This window comes from Nyctereutes procyonoides, unplaced genomic scaffold (genome assembly GCF_905146905.1).
Source record: "Nyctereutes procyonoides isolate TBG_1078 unplaced genomic scaffold, NYPRO_anot_genome, whole genome shotgun sequence".
NCBI lineage: Eukaryota > Metazoa > Chordata > Mammalia > Carnivora > Canidae > Nyctereutes > Nyctereutes procyonoides.
In genome coordinates this window covers 32090203-32103940 of record NW_026575132.1, presented here as the reverse complement: position 1 = coordinate 32103940, position 13738 = coordinate 32090203, and the positions used below count along the sequence as shown (strand labels likewise).

Here is a 13738-nt window from a genome sequence, read left to right as displayed (position 1 = left end):
CTTTTCCAAACTGCCTGATACTCTTTATCATCTTATCCTCAGATATCTTTTTACCTTATCCTTCATTTTATCCTTGGAAAGCTACTCCAGGAGTTCTATCTGGGGCCTTAGTTGCATTCAATAGATGAGACAAGAAAGAGTGCACTTATTCCATCTTAGCTGTGGCTAGACCCCAGCTTTCATTTTTAAGCTGCTTTATCTTTTCTGGTTCCTCAAAGCTACATGATATAGAAACTTTAATAGCGGTGAACACAGGACTGTCTTTGGTTACCAGCTAATTATGCCTGAATATGGTTAGCTCATTGTTCCTTAGGAATAGGTTCAGCTTTCGAGGCCTTCTTGAAAGAACATTAGCGTTGCTGAGAGCTGAGAATACTTTCATTGGCTTACTATGGAGATCTCCATCCCAGGAGGCTCTGATCCAAGACAACTTGCATAGGGTAGGACCCTCTGACCTTAGCTAGGAGTGGCAGTAGCAAGATTGATAGTAAGCACATGAAAGATAATTTTTACCTACTTCCTTTTGACACTGAGGAAAGCATATGAGGAAAATGTGTGATGACAGAGACTCACATAGCCCAATTGCTGGTGCTTCATGTGTTTTGTAAAGTTGGTTCCTGATAAAGGGCCTGAATGATGAAGCATAGAAACTGCAGGGCATCTCTTCCACTCATCCCTGTGGGGAAATGGAGCTAATGCAAGCATCTGTCTCCTGAGAGCACACGTTTGTCCAGGGTGGGAACTTGGTCCAAAATAGAAAATCAACAAACAAGAGGCACCAAATTTTAGAAAAGAGCCTCTAGAATAGAGCTGGACAGTTTGCATCCTCTTCCTAGATGAAGACCTTCCTCACTCTCAAGCCTCAGTCTTCTTCTCTTTACAATGGAGATAATCCTATGGATTTTGCTAGATTGTTGAAGATTAAAAGGAATATGTGCAAAGTTCCTGATAATAATATTTAATAGTTAACATTAATCAAAACTTGTACTATGTGCCACGCACTGTTGTAAGCATTTTATAGCTTAATTTACACTCCCTGAGAGCCCTATAAAACAGCTGTTTTCATAAATGAGAAAATCATGACATTGAAAATTTAAGAAAATTCTTTAATGCAGAGCTAGACTTCTAAGCCAAGAACTCTGAGGCCGGAATCTACCCATGACTCTGTCTGTCCTACTTCTACATATGGCAGCAGTCCTCACTGATACCATACCAATCAGTGTAGAGGTACCTACAGTTGACTTTCAGTATGAAGGATGGTGGGAGAGGAAGCGTAGGGGATGGGAAGTAGGAAAAGACAGCATTATCTCAAATTCTGCCCAGCTCAATCCTGACTCCTCCACACTCATCAGCAAGGTGTTAGGCACTCACTTCCCCTTGTGGGCTGAGCAAAAGATGCTCATGTGCTGCCCCTGATGCACTGCAGTGACAGTAGCCAATGCCTGACTAGTACCTCCGGGTCTGGAAGGAAGGTGAGGATAGATGGAATATGTAAGTCATTCTTAACTACCATCTTATTCCCTTATATCCAGGCTGTGCTGCTTCTGAGAACTCAGTAGTCCCACCCTAGGGACTCATAGCATAACTGCAAAGAAACATTAGATTTTGTAAGGGAGCTAGCCAAGAATACGCACACACACACACACACACACACACACACACACACATACACACACACACTACTGGGTGGCAGAGGTGGGTATGTTTGAGTCTAGGACAATGAAAAGATTCATCTCAGGGAACGGAACAGCCAGAGGGTCACTGAGCATCCTTCAGGCAACCCTGCACCCCAGAAGAGAGCCCTGAATTGGCTGAAGATCTTTGACTAGGTTACTTCTGCTGAAGCCCTAATTTCTGTCCACTGTCCTCTTTCTCTCCTTTAACTATTAGCAAGTGAAACATTACAGTTTGGGTGTGGGGGGAATCTAGTGCCCTCATGTCATCTCCTAATGAGACATATTTTCTCTTGTCAGAGTATATCTAGCAGTTTCTTGTGATTTTCCCTCAAACTGATCACCAACCAATCAGAACACCCACTCCAAACATACACCCTTACTAAAAGAACATGGTCAAGGGTGGGAAAGCCCCCAAGGGCAAGAAGATCACCCTCAATGTGGCCAAGAATTGTGTCAAAATCACCTTTGATGGGAGAAAACGCCTTGACTTGAGCAAGATGGGAATTACCAACTTCCCCAAGTGTATCCTGAGACTGACTGATGTGGATGAGCTCGACCTTAGCCGGAATATGATCAGAAAGATCCCTGAATCAATCTCCAAGTTCCAGAACCTGCGGTGGCTGGACCTTCACAGCAACTACATCGATAAGCTTCCTGAATCCATCGGCCAGATGACCACCCTGCTCTACCTCAATGTAAGCAACAATAGGCTGACCACCAACGGGTTGCCTGTGGAGCTCAATCAGCTCAAGAATATCCGTACCCTGAACCTAGGCTTGAACCATCTGGACAGTGTGCCCACCACTCTGGGTGCTCTGAAGGAGCTCCATGAGGTAGGGCTACATGACAACCTGCTGACCAGCATCCCCAACAGCATCTCTAAACTCCCCAAGCTCAAAAAGCTCAACATAAAGCGAAACCCTTTTCCCAAGACAGAGGAGTCAGATATATTTCTAGATACCATCAAGAGGCTGGACAATTTATATCTGGTAGAGGATAAGGATTTGTGTTCAAATTGCCTGAAAAAGTGCCAACAGGCCCGGGACAAGCTGAACAAAATCAAGAATATGGCCACAGCGACTCCAAGAAAGGCCATCTTTTCCAATCTGGTCTCACCCAACTCCATGGCCAAGGATTCCCAGGAAGATTGGAGGTGACCTGGGACCCTGACCCTGAGGCAGGAAGGGAAAAGGGAGGAAGGGAAGAAGGCAGGGGGCTATATCTACAGGGAATTGTGGGATCCCCTATTCCTGCAACAGCTCTTCCAGCCAAACCCATAAAATACCTTTCCCTACCTCCCTGGTTTGTCATTTTGTTGTCTGAAGGGTTTTTAGTTCTTTGCCTCTTCTCTCTTCTCTGCATGCACATATCCACACGTGCAAGCACAAGGAAAAGGGCCATCCATCCTACTTCTTCCCAGAATTCTCCTGCCTACAGCCCATGGCCAGGGCAGCCAATACTGCCAGCACACTCTCAGTCACACTGTCATCAGTTCAGAACCAACCAGCACCTCCTAAATGTGGAGCTCATTCTATGGGAATGCTTTGATTCTGGGCTTTGGAGGTCTGAAATTTCAGAGCATAGATTGACAAGATGGCAGATGGACATTCAGTCTTGGAAAGGTGACAAAACTGGGCCACAGAGATGGGCAGATATTATCATTAAGTGTTGGCAGGTAATATCTTGCACTGAAAGCAGTATTATCTCTTTTTCTCTTGCCTGCACATGCACAGTTTGTTATAGGAGCTTTCTAAACTGAATCTACAAGCTCTTGACTGGCTGTGAATCATTGAGATTGGAGTCCCATCTTATTATGTCCAATTCTTTTCCAGACTCTTGGGGAAGTAAGGAAAGAATGGGTGCAAATATCGGTTAGTGCAGTCAATAATTCAATATCTTACAAGGCACTGTACTGATGCAGGGACTGTGTCTGGGGGTAAAGCTTGCCTTGTCCTGTGCAGACCAGTTGAAATGACAGGGAAGAAAGTCATTGCCTGAGAAAGTTGGGAGATCAGGGCCAAGTAGTATGCAGGGCTAGCCTGGCATAGAGAAAAACCAAAGATTCTGGAGCTGGACAGATCTAGGTCCAGGACAGCTCTGCTTCTTTCTCGTCATCTTCCTGGACATCTTACTTAGCTTTGGTTCCCTCATCTGTAAAGTGGGAATAATATTAACCCCAACTACAAGGGTTGTTGTGCATCTAAAGCAGATAGTACACAGAGCAAGTACTCAACAGAAGTCAGTTCTCTGTATGAACTAAAGGTCAGTGCATCTCAAAGCTGAAATACTACTTTGGGCAGTGTCTCTAGTCACACTAGATCTCTGGCAGAAATGACAGTTGTGGAGTCAATTCTTATAGTAGCCAACAATCTTCTTTGTACTATTCACTCACACTCACTCATACTTTCATTCTGCCTAAAAGCAAAGGATCATGGAAGATATATTTAGGAACCCCCCCCCCCTTTTTTTCCCCTAATCAAGACTCTCCTATGTTGGTGGCAAGTTTTGTAGTGGTCAGTGGAAAAGCACAGAGATCTGTTAATTCAGTGGGACTAGATTGTTTATTTTGCACATGATAAACCATAGAAGGCAGCATACTTCATTTCTTCACTCCTCACTGCTTACTTTTCTTTGTAAGGCTTAGTTTTGACAATTCTTTCTCTAACATCTCTGAAGATTCAAAATTCTCTTTTTAGCCATTCCCTTTATTCAATATTTTCCATTATAAAAATAACAAAACCACAACATAGTTTTAAATATAACATCTTAAAGTATCCACAATTCTACAGTGTGAGCCAGCTATAATATTGACATATTTCCTTACTAGTTATGTTTCTTTAAATGCAGTTAAAATTACAGCGTTTATCATTTTTATCCTGCTTTGAAATCCATGTTGTTACATGGTCTTAATAACCATAATTTAAAACATCTGTGAGCCAGCTGAACAAATGCACGTTAAGTTACTGTTGGGCATTGAAGTTGTTGGCCAGTTTTTCACTAACAGAAAGAATTTTGTGAAGAAAGCCTACATGATGAAGACTTTTTTTTTTTAAGATTTTATTTGTTTATTCATGAGAGACACAGAGAGAGGCAGAGACACAGGCAGAGGCAGAAGCAGGCTCCATGCATGGAGCCTGATGTGGGACTCGATCCCGGGACACCAGGATCACACCCTGAGCCGAAGGCAGACGCTCAACCGCTGAGCCACCCAGGCATCCCTACAATAAAGACTTTAAAAACTATATTGCATTATTTTCTTGGTGTAGCTTCATTATTGCAAATATGCTAAACAGCATGTTTTTTATAAATAAGTTTTTATACATGCTGTCAAGTAGCTTATAACAAGATTATACATTTATATATTTACCAGTAACATATTAGAGAATCTGTTTTACTGATCCTGGTCAGCTTTGTGTATCATCCTTTATATTTTCCCCTTCATTTAATGTCTGAAATGATTTATTAGAAGCCCTTCTCCAAGATTAATGGAGCAGTCGCATCTGTGAAGTGCATGATGAAATGTCATACCTTAGACTCAGGAGCCACCACTAGTACTTTGGGCCTTGAACATGTCCCTAAGGTAGCCATTCTGCTATTTTAGCTACTTCATCTGTCACCTAAGAAGTATAGAATCCATACAGGGCATATGATCCAAACAGATAGTCGTGGCCAGCTATTTGGATACCACTCATTTCCATTCCTAGCTCCTGGAGACACCCTTTCTTTAGAATTAGTGTTCCTCTCTTAGACACTCAAAGGGATCAACAGAGAAGAGGAATCAAGAACTGTCTCCCCGTGCCCCTAGGTACGATCTTGGTCTGGGCCATGGATTTGCCCCCTACTCCCTCTCCAGCTCTGTCACACCATACTTCCTCCACTGCACTTGGTCCTCAACATCCTCTAGGCACTGATCCTGGATTCACTGCCAACTGAGTGGTTGGGGTGCAAGGTGACATTTATTTGCCATCTTGAGTACCTCATTAGGCTTTCATTCTCACAGTCATGTCATAGGAAAGGGTTGTAAGAGTGTTTACCTTCACCAGGATTGCTAAATAAACAGGCAAGGGGCTTTGACTTGCCATAGGATATATCCATGTTAGACATCTTGCTAGCCAGGAAACCCTGGCAGTATGATGAAGCAAAGAGGGGAGGTAGAGATAAGTTAGGTGTCATCTTACACATTCTCTTTCTTTTTTTTTCCAACAAGGAAAAGGCTTGATGTTGACATTCCTTGATGATTTAAAATACATAGTCACTTTTTTCCTGAAAACTGTACTAAACCCAAAAACACTTGATAGGAAAATCATGGGATTTCTCTTTCCTCAAACAGAACCAAAACCCTATTTAGCTTAACCCAGTCATTGCCCTCTCTGAAAGCCAGGCATGACCTGGGTGACCCCTGTGTGACCTCTACCCTTGCGGTGTTTTGCCTCCATGATTTGGAGTAATTGCCTCAGTCTCTTGTGTCTCCATTCCCAGGATCCGTTCAACATCTCTCTAGAGTAGCTTATGGCAAAAACTTGAAGACTAATCAACAAGAATAAACGACTGTGAAGAAGAAAAGTCCTCGGTTAGGCATTTAGAAGAAAGAGAGTGGTAAGGGGAACATTCTGGAAGCCAGACCCTCTGGTGCTGGCCAAGATACTGACTTGATTCTTACATTCACTTTGCCTCTCTTTGCTTTAGACTATGTGTGAAAATGACTTTGGGAAATATATGGTGTATTTTTTTATGTAGATAAAGGTAATGCTTAAGAAAATGACAAATATAAGTTATAGAAAATTAAAGTTTTAAAAGAAGATTTTAAGACTTAAAAGACTTATGGTCTTTACATTCAATGTAAAATTTCTATGCCAGTTGCCTATGGTAAGTTACATACACATAATGCAATCCCTCAAGTGACTAAAATTTATACAAAAAGAAATATACTCAAAAGTACTAAGGATAAATCAAAGAATTTTAACAAGTTCGTCAGTAATGCACAGGTAAGCAAAAAGAAAAGAAAAGAAAACAGAGACATGAACAACAGGGAAAAAATAAACAGAGAAACAAATAATAAAATGGCAGATTTATATCCTAACATGTCAATAATTACACTAAGTATAAATAATCTTCTTTCTTTGTAATGGCCCCAAACTAGAAACAACCAAATTTCTCTCAATAGGGAAATGGTTAAACAAACTCTGGTATATCCAGGTCATGAAATACTATTCAGCAATAAAATGGAACATACTATTGATACTTGCAACAGTGTGGGTGGATCTCAAAAGCATTATTCTGAGTTTTAAAAAAGGCCAATCTTTATGGGTCACATACTTTATGATTCCATTCTCTAAAGCACAAAACAATTGCAGTGGAAAATAGATTAGTGGTTGCCAGGCTTTAACACTGTAGTAGAGGGTAGGCAGGACTGTAAAATGGTAGCACAAGCCATATCTCTGTGGTGATAAAAACAACTGATCATGCTATAGTGGTGGTGGTTATAGAATCCACACATATGATAAAATGACACAGAAATATGCACAAATATTGTATCAATGTCAGTTTCCCGGTTTTGAAATTGTCTTACTATAGTTATTGTATCAACCACTGGGGAAAATTAAGAGAAGGCTCTATGGGACTGTATGAATTCTTTTAGCAACTTCCTGTGAATCTATTATTTTGAAATTAAAAAAAATTTTAAACAATCTTGCAGTCTAGATGCAGCAATAAACAGATCCTTGTACATCTGCCAAGTGCTAATTCATGAGTATGGCAATCTTAAAGTTCTGTAACCATCCCGAAGAACTAAGGCATTTCAGGAGAAAGAGTACCTTAACCTTAATTCACCAGACTAATCTAGGATTATCTATTGTTGATAATTGTCCTTGAAGATGATATAATAATAAAAAGAAAATGCACAGCTTCTGTACCCATGTTCCAGGTTTTCTGGTGGTGACTGGGCACAAGTAGCAAGTTGGGTGGGGGAACTTGAACCAGCAAGTCACTCTCTTCATATTTTTGGGTTTTTTAATCACCAAAACCTCCTGGCTCCATTGGAAGCAACATGACATGGTAGAGCTGGAAGGACAAAGGGGCCAGGCTTGGTGTAGACAGGCATAATTTCTGCTTCTGCCTAGAATTAAGTCTGAGGCCATGGCTAAGGGTATAGCAAAAAGGAGATAAGCAAGAGAGATAAGAGTAACACAAACAGGGTTAAAAACCAAGGTCTATGCATGACCTAAGTAGGGCTCACTGCAGGTCACTGGGCTCAGCTGCTAATGGCCTGTTGCGCCAACCATGTGAAAAGTTCCTAAATCCAGGGGTACTGGTTATACCACCAGGTTGTTTAGTTCACCTCTGGTTCCAGCAACTATGCTCTAGACCTTGGGGTCTGAGTAGTGTCTCAATTGTAGTGTCCACAATTGCCACCTCCCCACCCCCTCCCCAGCCCCTGGGGTTGTGTATTCCCAAAGAAGCACAAGGGGCATGTTTCTGCACTCAGTGATGAGGCTGAAGTCATCTTTATCAAAGCAATCATTATATGACAAATTACTAGTCCCCTGCTGGTCAACAGTGTTGATTTCTGTAGAGCAGGACTGAAGGAGCAGTCATGGAGAGGAGAGAGGTACTTGAAATTTAGCCTCCATGCTGCTGGCAGTGGTGCTCCTGACCATGTGATTGATTGTGCTGAATGATCATCATCTTATGGGAATTTATAGCTTCTATGGCTGGTTTTCTGAGCTATTTGTCTTTCATTATTTTTCAAAGAGTTCCTATAAGGGGACTCTGACAACCCTCAACTGTAGAACTCTATGCCAAAAAATGCACTCCATTTTAAACATTATATTTAAGTAAGCTATACAATCGAGGGTACATTTCAGAAATTACAAATACCCAGATACAATCAGGTCCCAAATATAAGCTCTACCTCATACCTAACAGCCTACCCCAGCCCAGGGACACTTTGCCTTGATGGCACACAAGGGAGCATTTCAGATGTTGTCGGAGACCATAGCTATGGAAGGATGCCTCTAGCTCATTTAAAGGTGTGTGTGTGTGTGTGTGTGTGTGTGACTAGATATTCATCCAAAGGATACAAACATAGTGATCTGAAGGGGGACCTGCACCCCAGTGTTTAGAGCAGCAATGTCCACAACAGCAAAACGATGGAAAGAGTCCAGATGTTCATTGACAGAAGAATAGATAAAGAAGATGTGCTACAGATATATGATGGAATATTACTCAGTCATAAGAAAGAATGAAATCTTGCCATTTGCAACGACATAGATGGAACTAGAGAAGATTATGCTAAGTGAAATAAGTCAGTCAGAGAAAGACAAATGCCATATGATCTCATTCATATGTGGAATTTAAGAAACAAAACAGATGAAGATAGGGGAAGGGAAGGAAAAATATGAAAATTGAGAGGGAGGCAAATCACAATACACTCAACTCTACAAAACAAACAGGGTCGCTGGAGGTGGGGAGAGAGGGGCTGGGGTAACTGAGTGATGAGCATTAAGAAGGGTATGTGACATAGCGAGCACTGAGTGTTATATGCAACTGATAAATCACTAAACTCTACCTCTGAAACTAATAATACACTGTGTTAAGTAAATGGAATTTAAATAAAGAATTTAAAAAAATAAAGGCGTTTTCTGTGTACAACAGAGATTCTTGAGAGAAGAACCAGATAGGCATCCAAGCTTTGAATTTCTCTGAGTTTTCTAAACTCTGGGCTTAGTATGAACTGAAACCATTGGGAAAAAATACAATGCTGCCATCCCAAAGAAATGTCTGTATAGAAGTAAGTCCAAATGGTAGGGCCCTACTTTTTTAGAGCATTAATATTGAAGATTATATTCTGCAGAGCTCTTTTTTCACATCTTATAAAAAGGGAACTGCCTTCCTTGATACCCACTATCCTTTAGACAAGGACAAATTTGATATTCAGTGCCAAGAGAAAGTATTTTCCAGGAAAAAAGAAAAGAAACAAAAATCCCTGATTCTTACTTTTCTGTCACTGGAATATGATGTAAGGGCAAGTATATTTTTTTTCTTAGTTTCAGGACAATTAGATAACTAGGTCACCTGACTGACACCTTTAAAGGAATTTTGTGATCTCTCCTTTAAAGGAATTTTGGGATCATTTTAAAATGATCATTGTACTCTGCATTTAATTTTGAAGCTGTTTGAAACCCTTTGTAGAGGATACAGACAACTCTGAGTATAAGAATTTGTTTATTCACAGGGACGTTCTCAACCAGCTGGCCTTCCCTGTCACTTTAGCTGTTCTTTCTATTCTTCTGACTCGTCCTTCTCAGTTCTCAGCAGAGCCTGCTTGTGTCTCACATTGTGGGGCTTTCTGGCTCCCAGATACTTAGCTAGCTAAGTGTCTAGCTGGCTTTCTATGAGAAACCCCTGGAGGCTTGCAGAATCTTGCACCCCATGAATATCTGATGATGCCACATGCTGTCATCAGAATGTTCTAGTCTTGTACCATAAGGAGACATGGATGGATTACAGATCCCAGGTTCATCCAGGCTTTGCAAGTATTTCCCAATTAGGATCCAGGCCCACAGAAACTTCTTGTAATTCAGTTATGGAGGCAGCCATTGTCATGGGAATTCTAGGCAAAATTCTGGTACCCAAAAGTTCTGGTTTCCTATATGTAAGGAATGGCCTGCAGAGGGGCCAAATCAGTTCTCAAACGCTGGGAGTTGAAGATACAAAAACCTACAGCACAAGCCAAGATTCTTGGGCTAGTTGAAAACTCTCAAAATGACTGCACACTTCTATCAGAGATGAGAAGTTCATGTTCACTAGAATGTCTGAAAAGCAGATAAGTATTTTTCGAGACTCATTGTGGGGATTGGGCATTGCCCTTAGTAATCCAAATGGAAAATAATCAAGTTTGCTCTAGGCATGGGGCAATGGCCAGCCTAGGCCTCCGAAGGCTGAGGGCCATTATTGCCTTTCCTATCTGAAACCCCTGAAGATCCAGTGTGGCTGGTGGGAGAAGGACTGGAGAGGAGAGATGCATGAGGTCTGAGAGCACAGCCAGCCCCCTGTTTTAATCAACTCTTCCAGATACATGCCTACACATATAGCAGGGAATGCTAAAACTAAGTGAAGGAATTAAAGTATTTATTGAGCATCTACTGTGACAACTAAGATTGGTTTGATCTCAAAGCCCGCTGCTGGCTGTTGCATCACAGTCTCACCAGGTCCCAGAGCCTAGGACCAAATGATCCGACTGGGGTTTCTTCATTTTGGAAAGCACACCTTCCATGAGCTTAGATAAGCATTCCTCTGGCACTATGCATTGTCCCCAATTGACTCCAGGACTTCCCAACTTTATGTTTCCCAAGGGCCTCCATGCTTGGAGCTGTTCTGGGGTTGTGCCAGGCAGGCACAGAATGACCCTGCGAGATCCTGCTCCAATGGGCCCAGACAGTCATCATAGAAAAAATAAACTAAATGGAAATAGCACAATGCCCAGCTGTCCCACAAGTGCAAGGTGGTACCTTATCCCTATGAATGAGTGAGGAGAAATTTCCGTACCTTTGACTCATCTCAGGCCAAGAATTTTCTGACACTTAGCAGTCATTTTTGTACAAACCCCCCAACTTAGTGGCCATAGCCACAAGTTAGCTCCTCTTCTGTGTTCTTCCTTCTGCTTTTCCTTTGTCTGCTCCCCCTCCGTCTGGGGCAGAAATTTAGACATAGGTATGCATTGTTGGGGCAAAGCATCTCTAAGACTCTGAGAGCACCAGTATAGAAATGGATAGGGTGGGGCTCACAGTTGTGGGACAGCTGTGTGCCCACTGAGTGATCTCACAGGAATCATTTGTAAGGAAGAGAGTGATCTGTAGAGGCAAACTGGGTTCAGGGAAGTGGCATGTCAAAGTTGATGCAAAGAGAGAGAAATTCCAGGGAGAGAGAAAATGAGTGTACAGCTCATGAGTGCTGTGGTGTCTGGGGGGCTCTCCATATGGAGCAGTGGATGGCTTTCTGCTTTTGCTGGCCCCCCAGTATTCACCTTTCTTCTGATAACAGAGCCCTGATAATCTTGGGGAACCACCACCCTGTGTGGTCTATGTTGTTGGGTGGGACTGATCCCATTTCCAGAAGGTGGGTGGGCACATGGCACTGATCTGTCCTATGAAAGCACTTGATTAGTTCTGGGATGGGCACTAACTTAACTTTGGAAATCATTTTTTGGGATTTTTGCTAAAATTACTGGAACAGAGCATTCCTCATGTGGTGGGATTCCTAAGTTATTGACTGGAGCTATTGGTTGGACAGCCTACCAAAAATGGACTCAACTCAAGGGAAATCCTCACTATGAGGTGTACACCTACAGTGTGCTGGGATTTATTGAACCCAGAGATCTAGCCATGTCAGGAGCCAGACCTTTATTGGTCTTCAGGTATGTGAGGTGATGGCGGGTATGTGAAGTGATGGATCTGCTTTTTTTCGCTTCATTTAGATTGAAGCAGCTTTCCATAATTGCACTAAAATGTTACAGAGAAATTGAAGTGTGGACAGTAAAGTTCATATGAAACAATATGAGATTCCAAGGGCTGATATTCAGCTAATATGCACAGTTAGGACTGTACTATTATTGAACTACTGAAATACGCCCATTCCAGTTTGTAAACAGTTATCTCTCTTCTAGTGACCCAGCACCTCCTGGGCCTCCTGGACCATTCCCTGGCATGCCATGGACTTCCCCACAAATCTACCAACTAAAGGATTATTGTCTGATACAACAGGAAGCTTCTGCTGGCAGCTACTTCAACTGCTCTTTTGAAGGTCATCGATAATCTCCCTGTTGCAAAATTCAATGGTCATTTCTTAGTTCTTCTCTTGCTTGGCCTACCAATAACATTTGATCACAAACACCATTGACCACTCCCTCTTTGAATATTTGGCTTAAAGGACATTTCCCACACCTGCAGTCCCTCCTATCTTCTTGGCTGTAACTTCTTGATTTCTCTATGTCCTTAACTTCTAAAGGCTGGCATATTCCAAGGTACAGTCCTTCCCATGTGTACTCATTCTCTTGATGATCTTGGCCAGAGTCATAGCTTTAAATACTATTTCAAACTGCCATCTCACCTGGACCTTTCCCTAAACTCTAAATTTATGTACCCACTGGCCTACATGACACTCCCAGCTTGACATCTGGCAGGCATCTCAAAACATGTCCAAAGCTGAGTTCCTGCTGTCCACCACACCCCAAAGTTCTCCCTTCACTCTTCCCATTCCATTTTCCAGTTGCTCAAGCCTAAATCATTGGTGTTATCCTTAAGTCCTCTCTCACACACTCCACACTTGATTTGGCAACAAATCCCAGCAGACATGGCTTCAAAACATGTCCAGAAACACAGCACGTCACACCATGAGCCAGCTAGCCCTTTCCCCTCTCTTCCCTGCACCCCACACACCCTGACCTCAGCTGAGCCCACTGTACTCCCCCGATGGCTTTTGCTTTGCTCATCCCTGGACCTTGAAACACTCTTTTCTTGGTTACCTGCATCACTCCATTCCCCACTTTGTTCATGGCTGGATTCAAATATCGTTTTTTTTTTGTTGAGGGCTTCCCTTACCACCCTACCTCTACCTACTTTATCTTTTATACTTATGCTTATTATCTAATACGCTTTTTGTTTCACTCATTTAAATTGTCTTTTTTCTACCTCCCTCAAGAAAATGTAAATTCAGTAAGGACAGGGGAGATGTTGAGTGTTTCGCTCGTTACTCTGCTAAGCAGTAACGACCACATTTAACAAGCTATCAATAAATTGTTATGAATGACTTGGCAGTATCTGTTCCATAGTCATAAATATTTTTTTTGTTTGGGGTTTTTTTTATTATAATTACTTTGAATGCCACTCCTGGGGACACCCCTCTCCACCCCATTCCTACATACTCCTGGAGAAAAACCAGCAACCACCTCTTCTCACTTCATTCCTCATAGAAATAAAAGTACTTACTGATCCTTGAATTAGCCTTCCAGAGAACTGCGTACTTGTAAAAGGAGACCATTTTAGGTGAGTGCAAACATTTCATTT

General features: G+C 42.0%; 2 protein-coding genes across 2 annotated transcripts in view; one reads left to right on the top strand and one right to left on the bottom strand.

Annotated features, from left to right (window-relative positions):
• WDFY4 (WDFY family member 4) overlaps nucleotides 1–13738 on the bottom strand; it is a 284669-nt gene that overhangs the window by 64802 nt on the left and 206129 nt on the right. The gene's annotated exons all lie outside the window — the stretch shown is intronic.
• LRRC18 (leucine rich repeat containing 18) lies at nucleotides 2066–2833 on the top strand. The gene has a single exon (XM_055345542.1). It carries the CDS (start codon nucleotides 2066–2068, stop codon nucleotides 2831–2833), a length of 768 nt encoding a protein of 255 aa, XP_055201517.1.

Coding starts and splice junctions, on each gene's coding strand:
- LRRC18 (XM_055345542.1), top strand. CDS start 2,066: ATGGTCAAGGGTGGGAAAGCCCCCAAGGGCAAGAAGATCACCCTCAAT.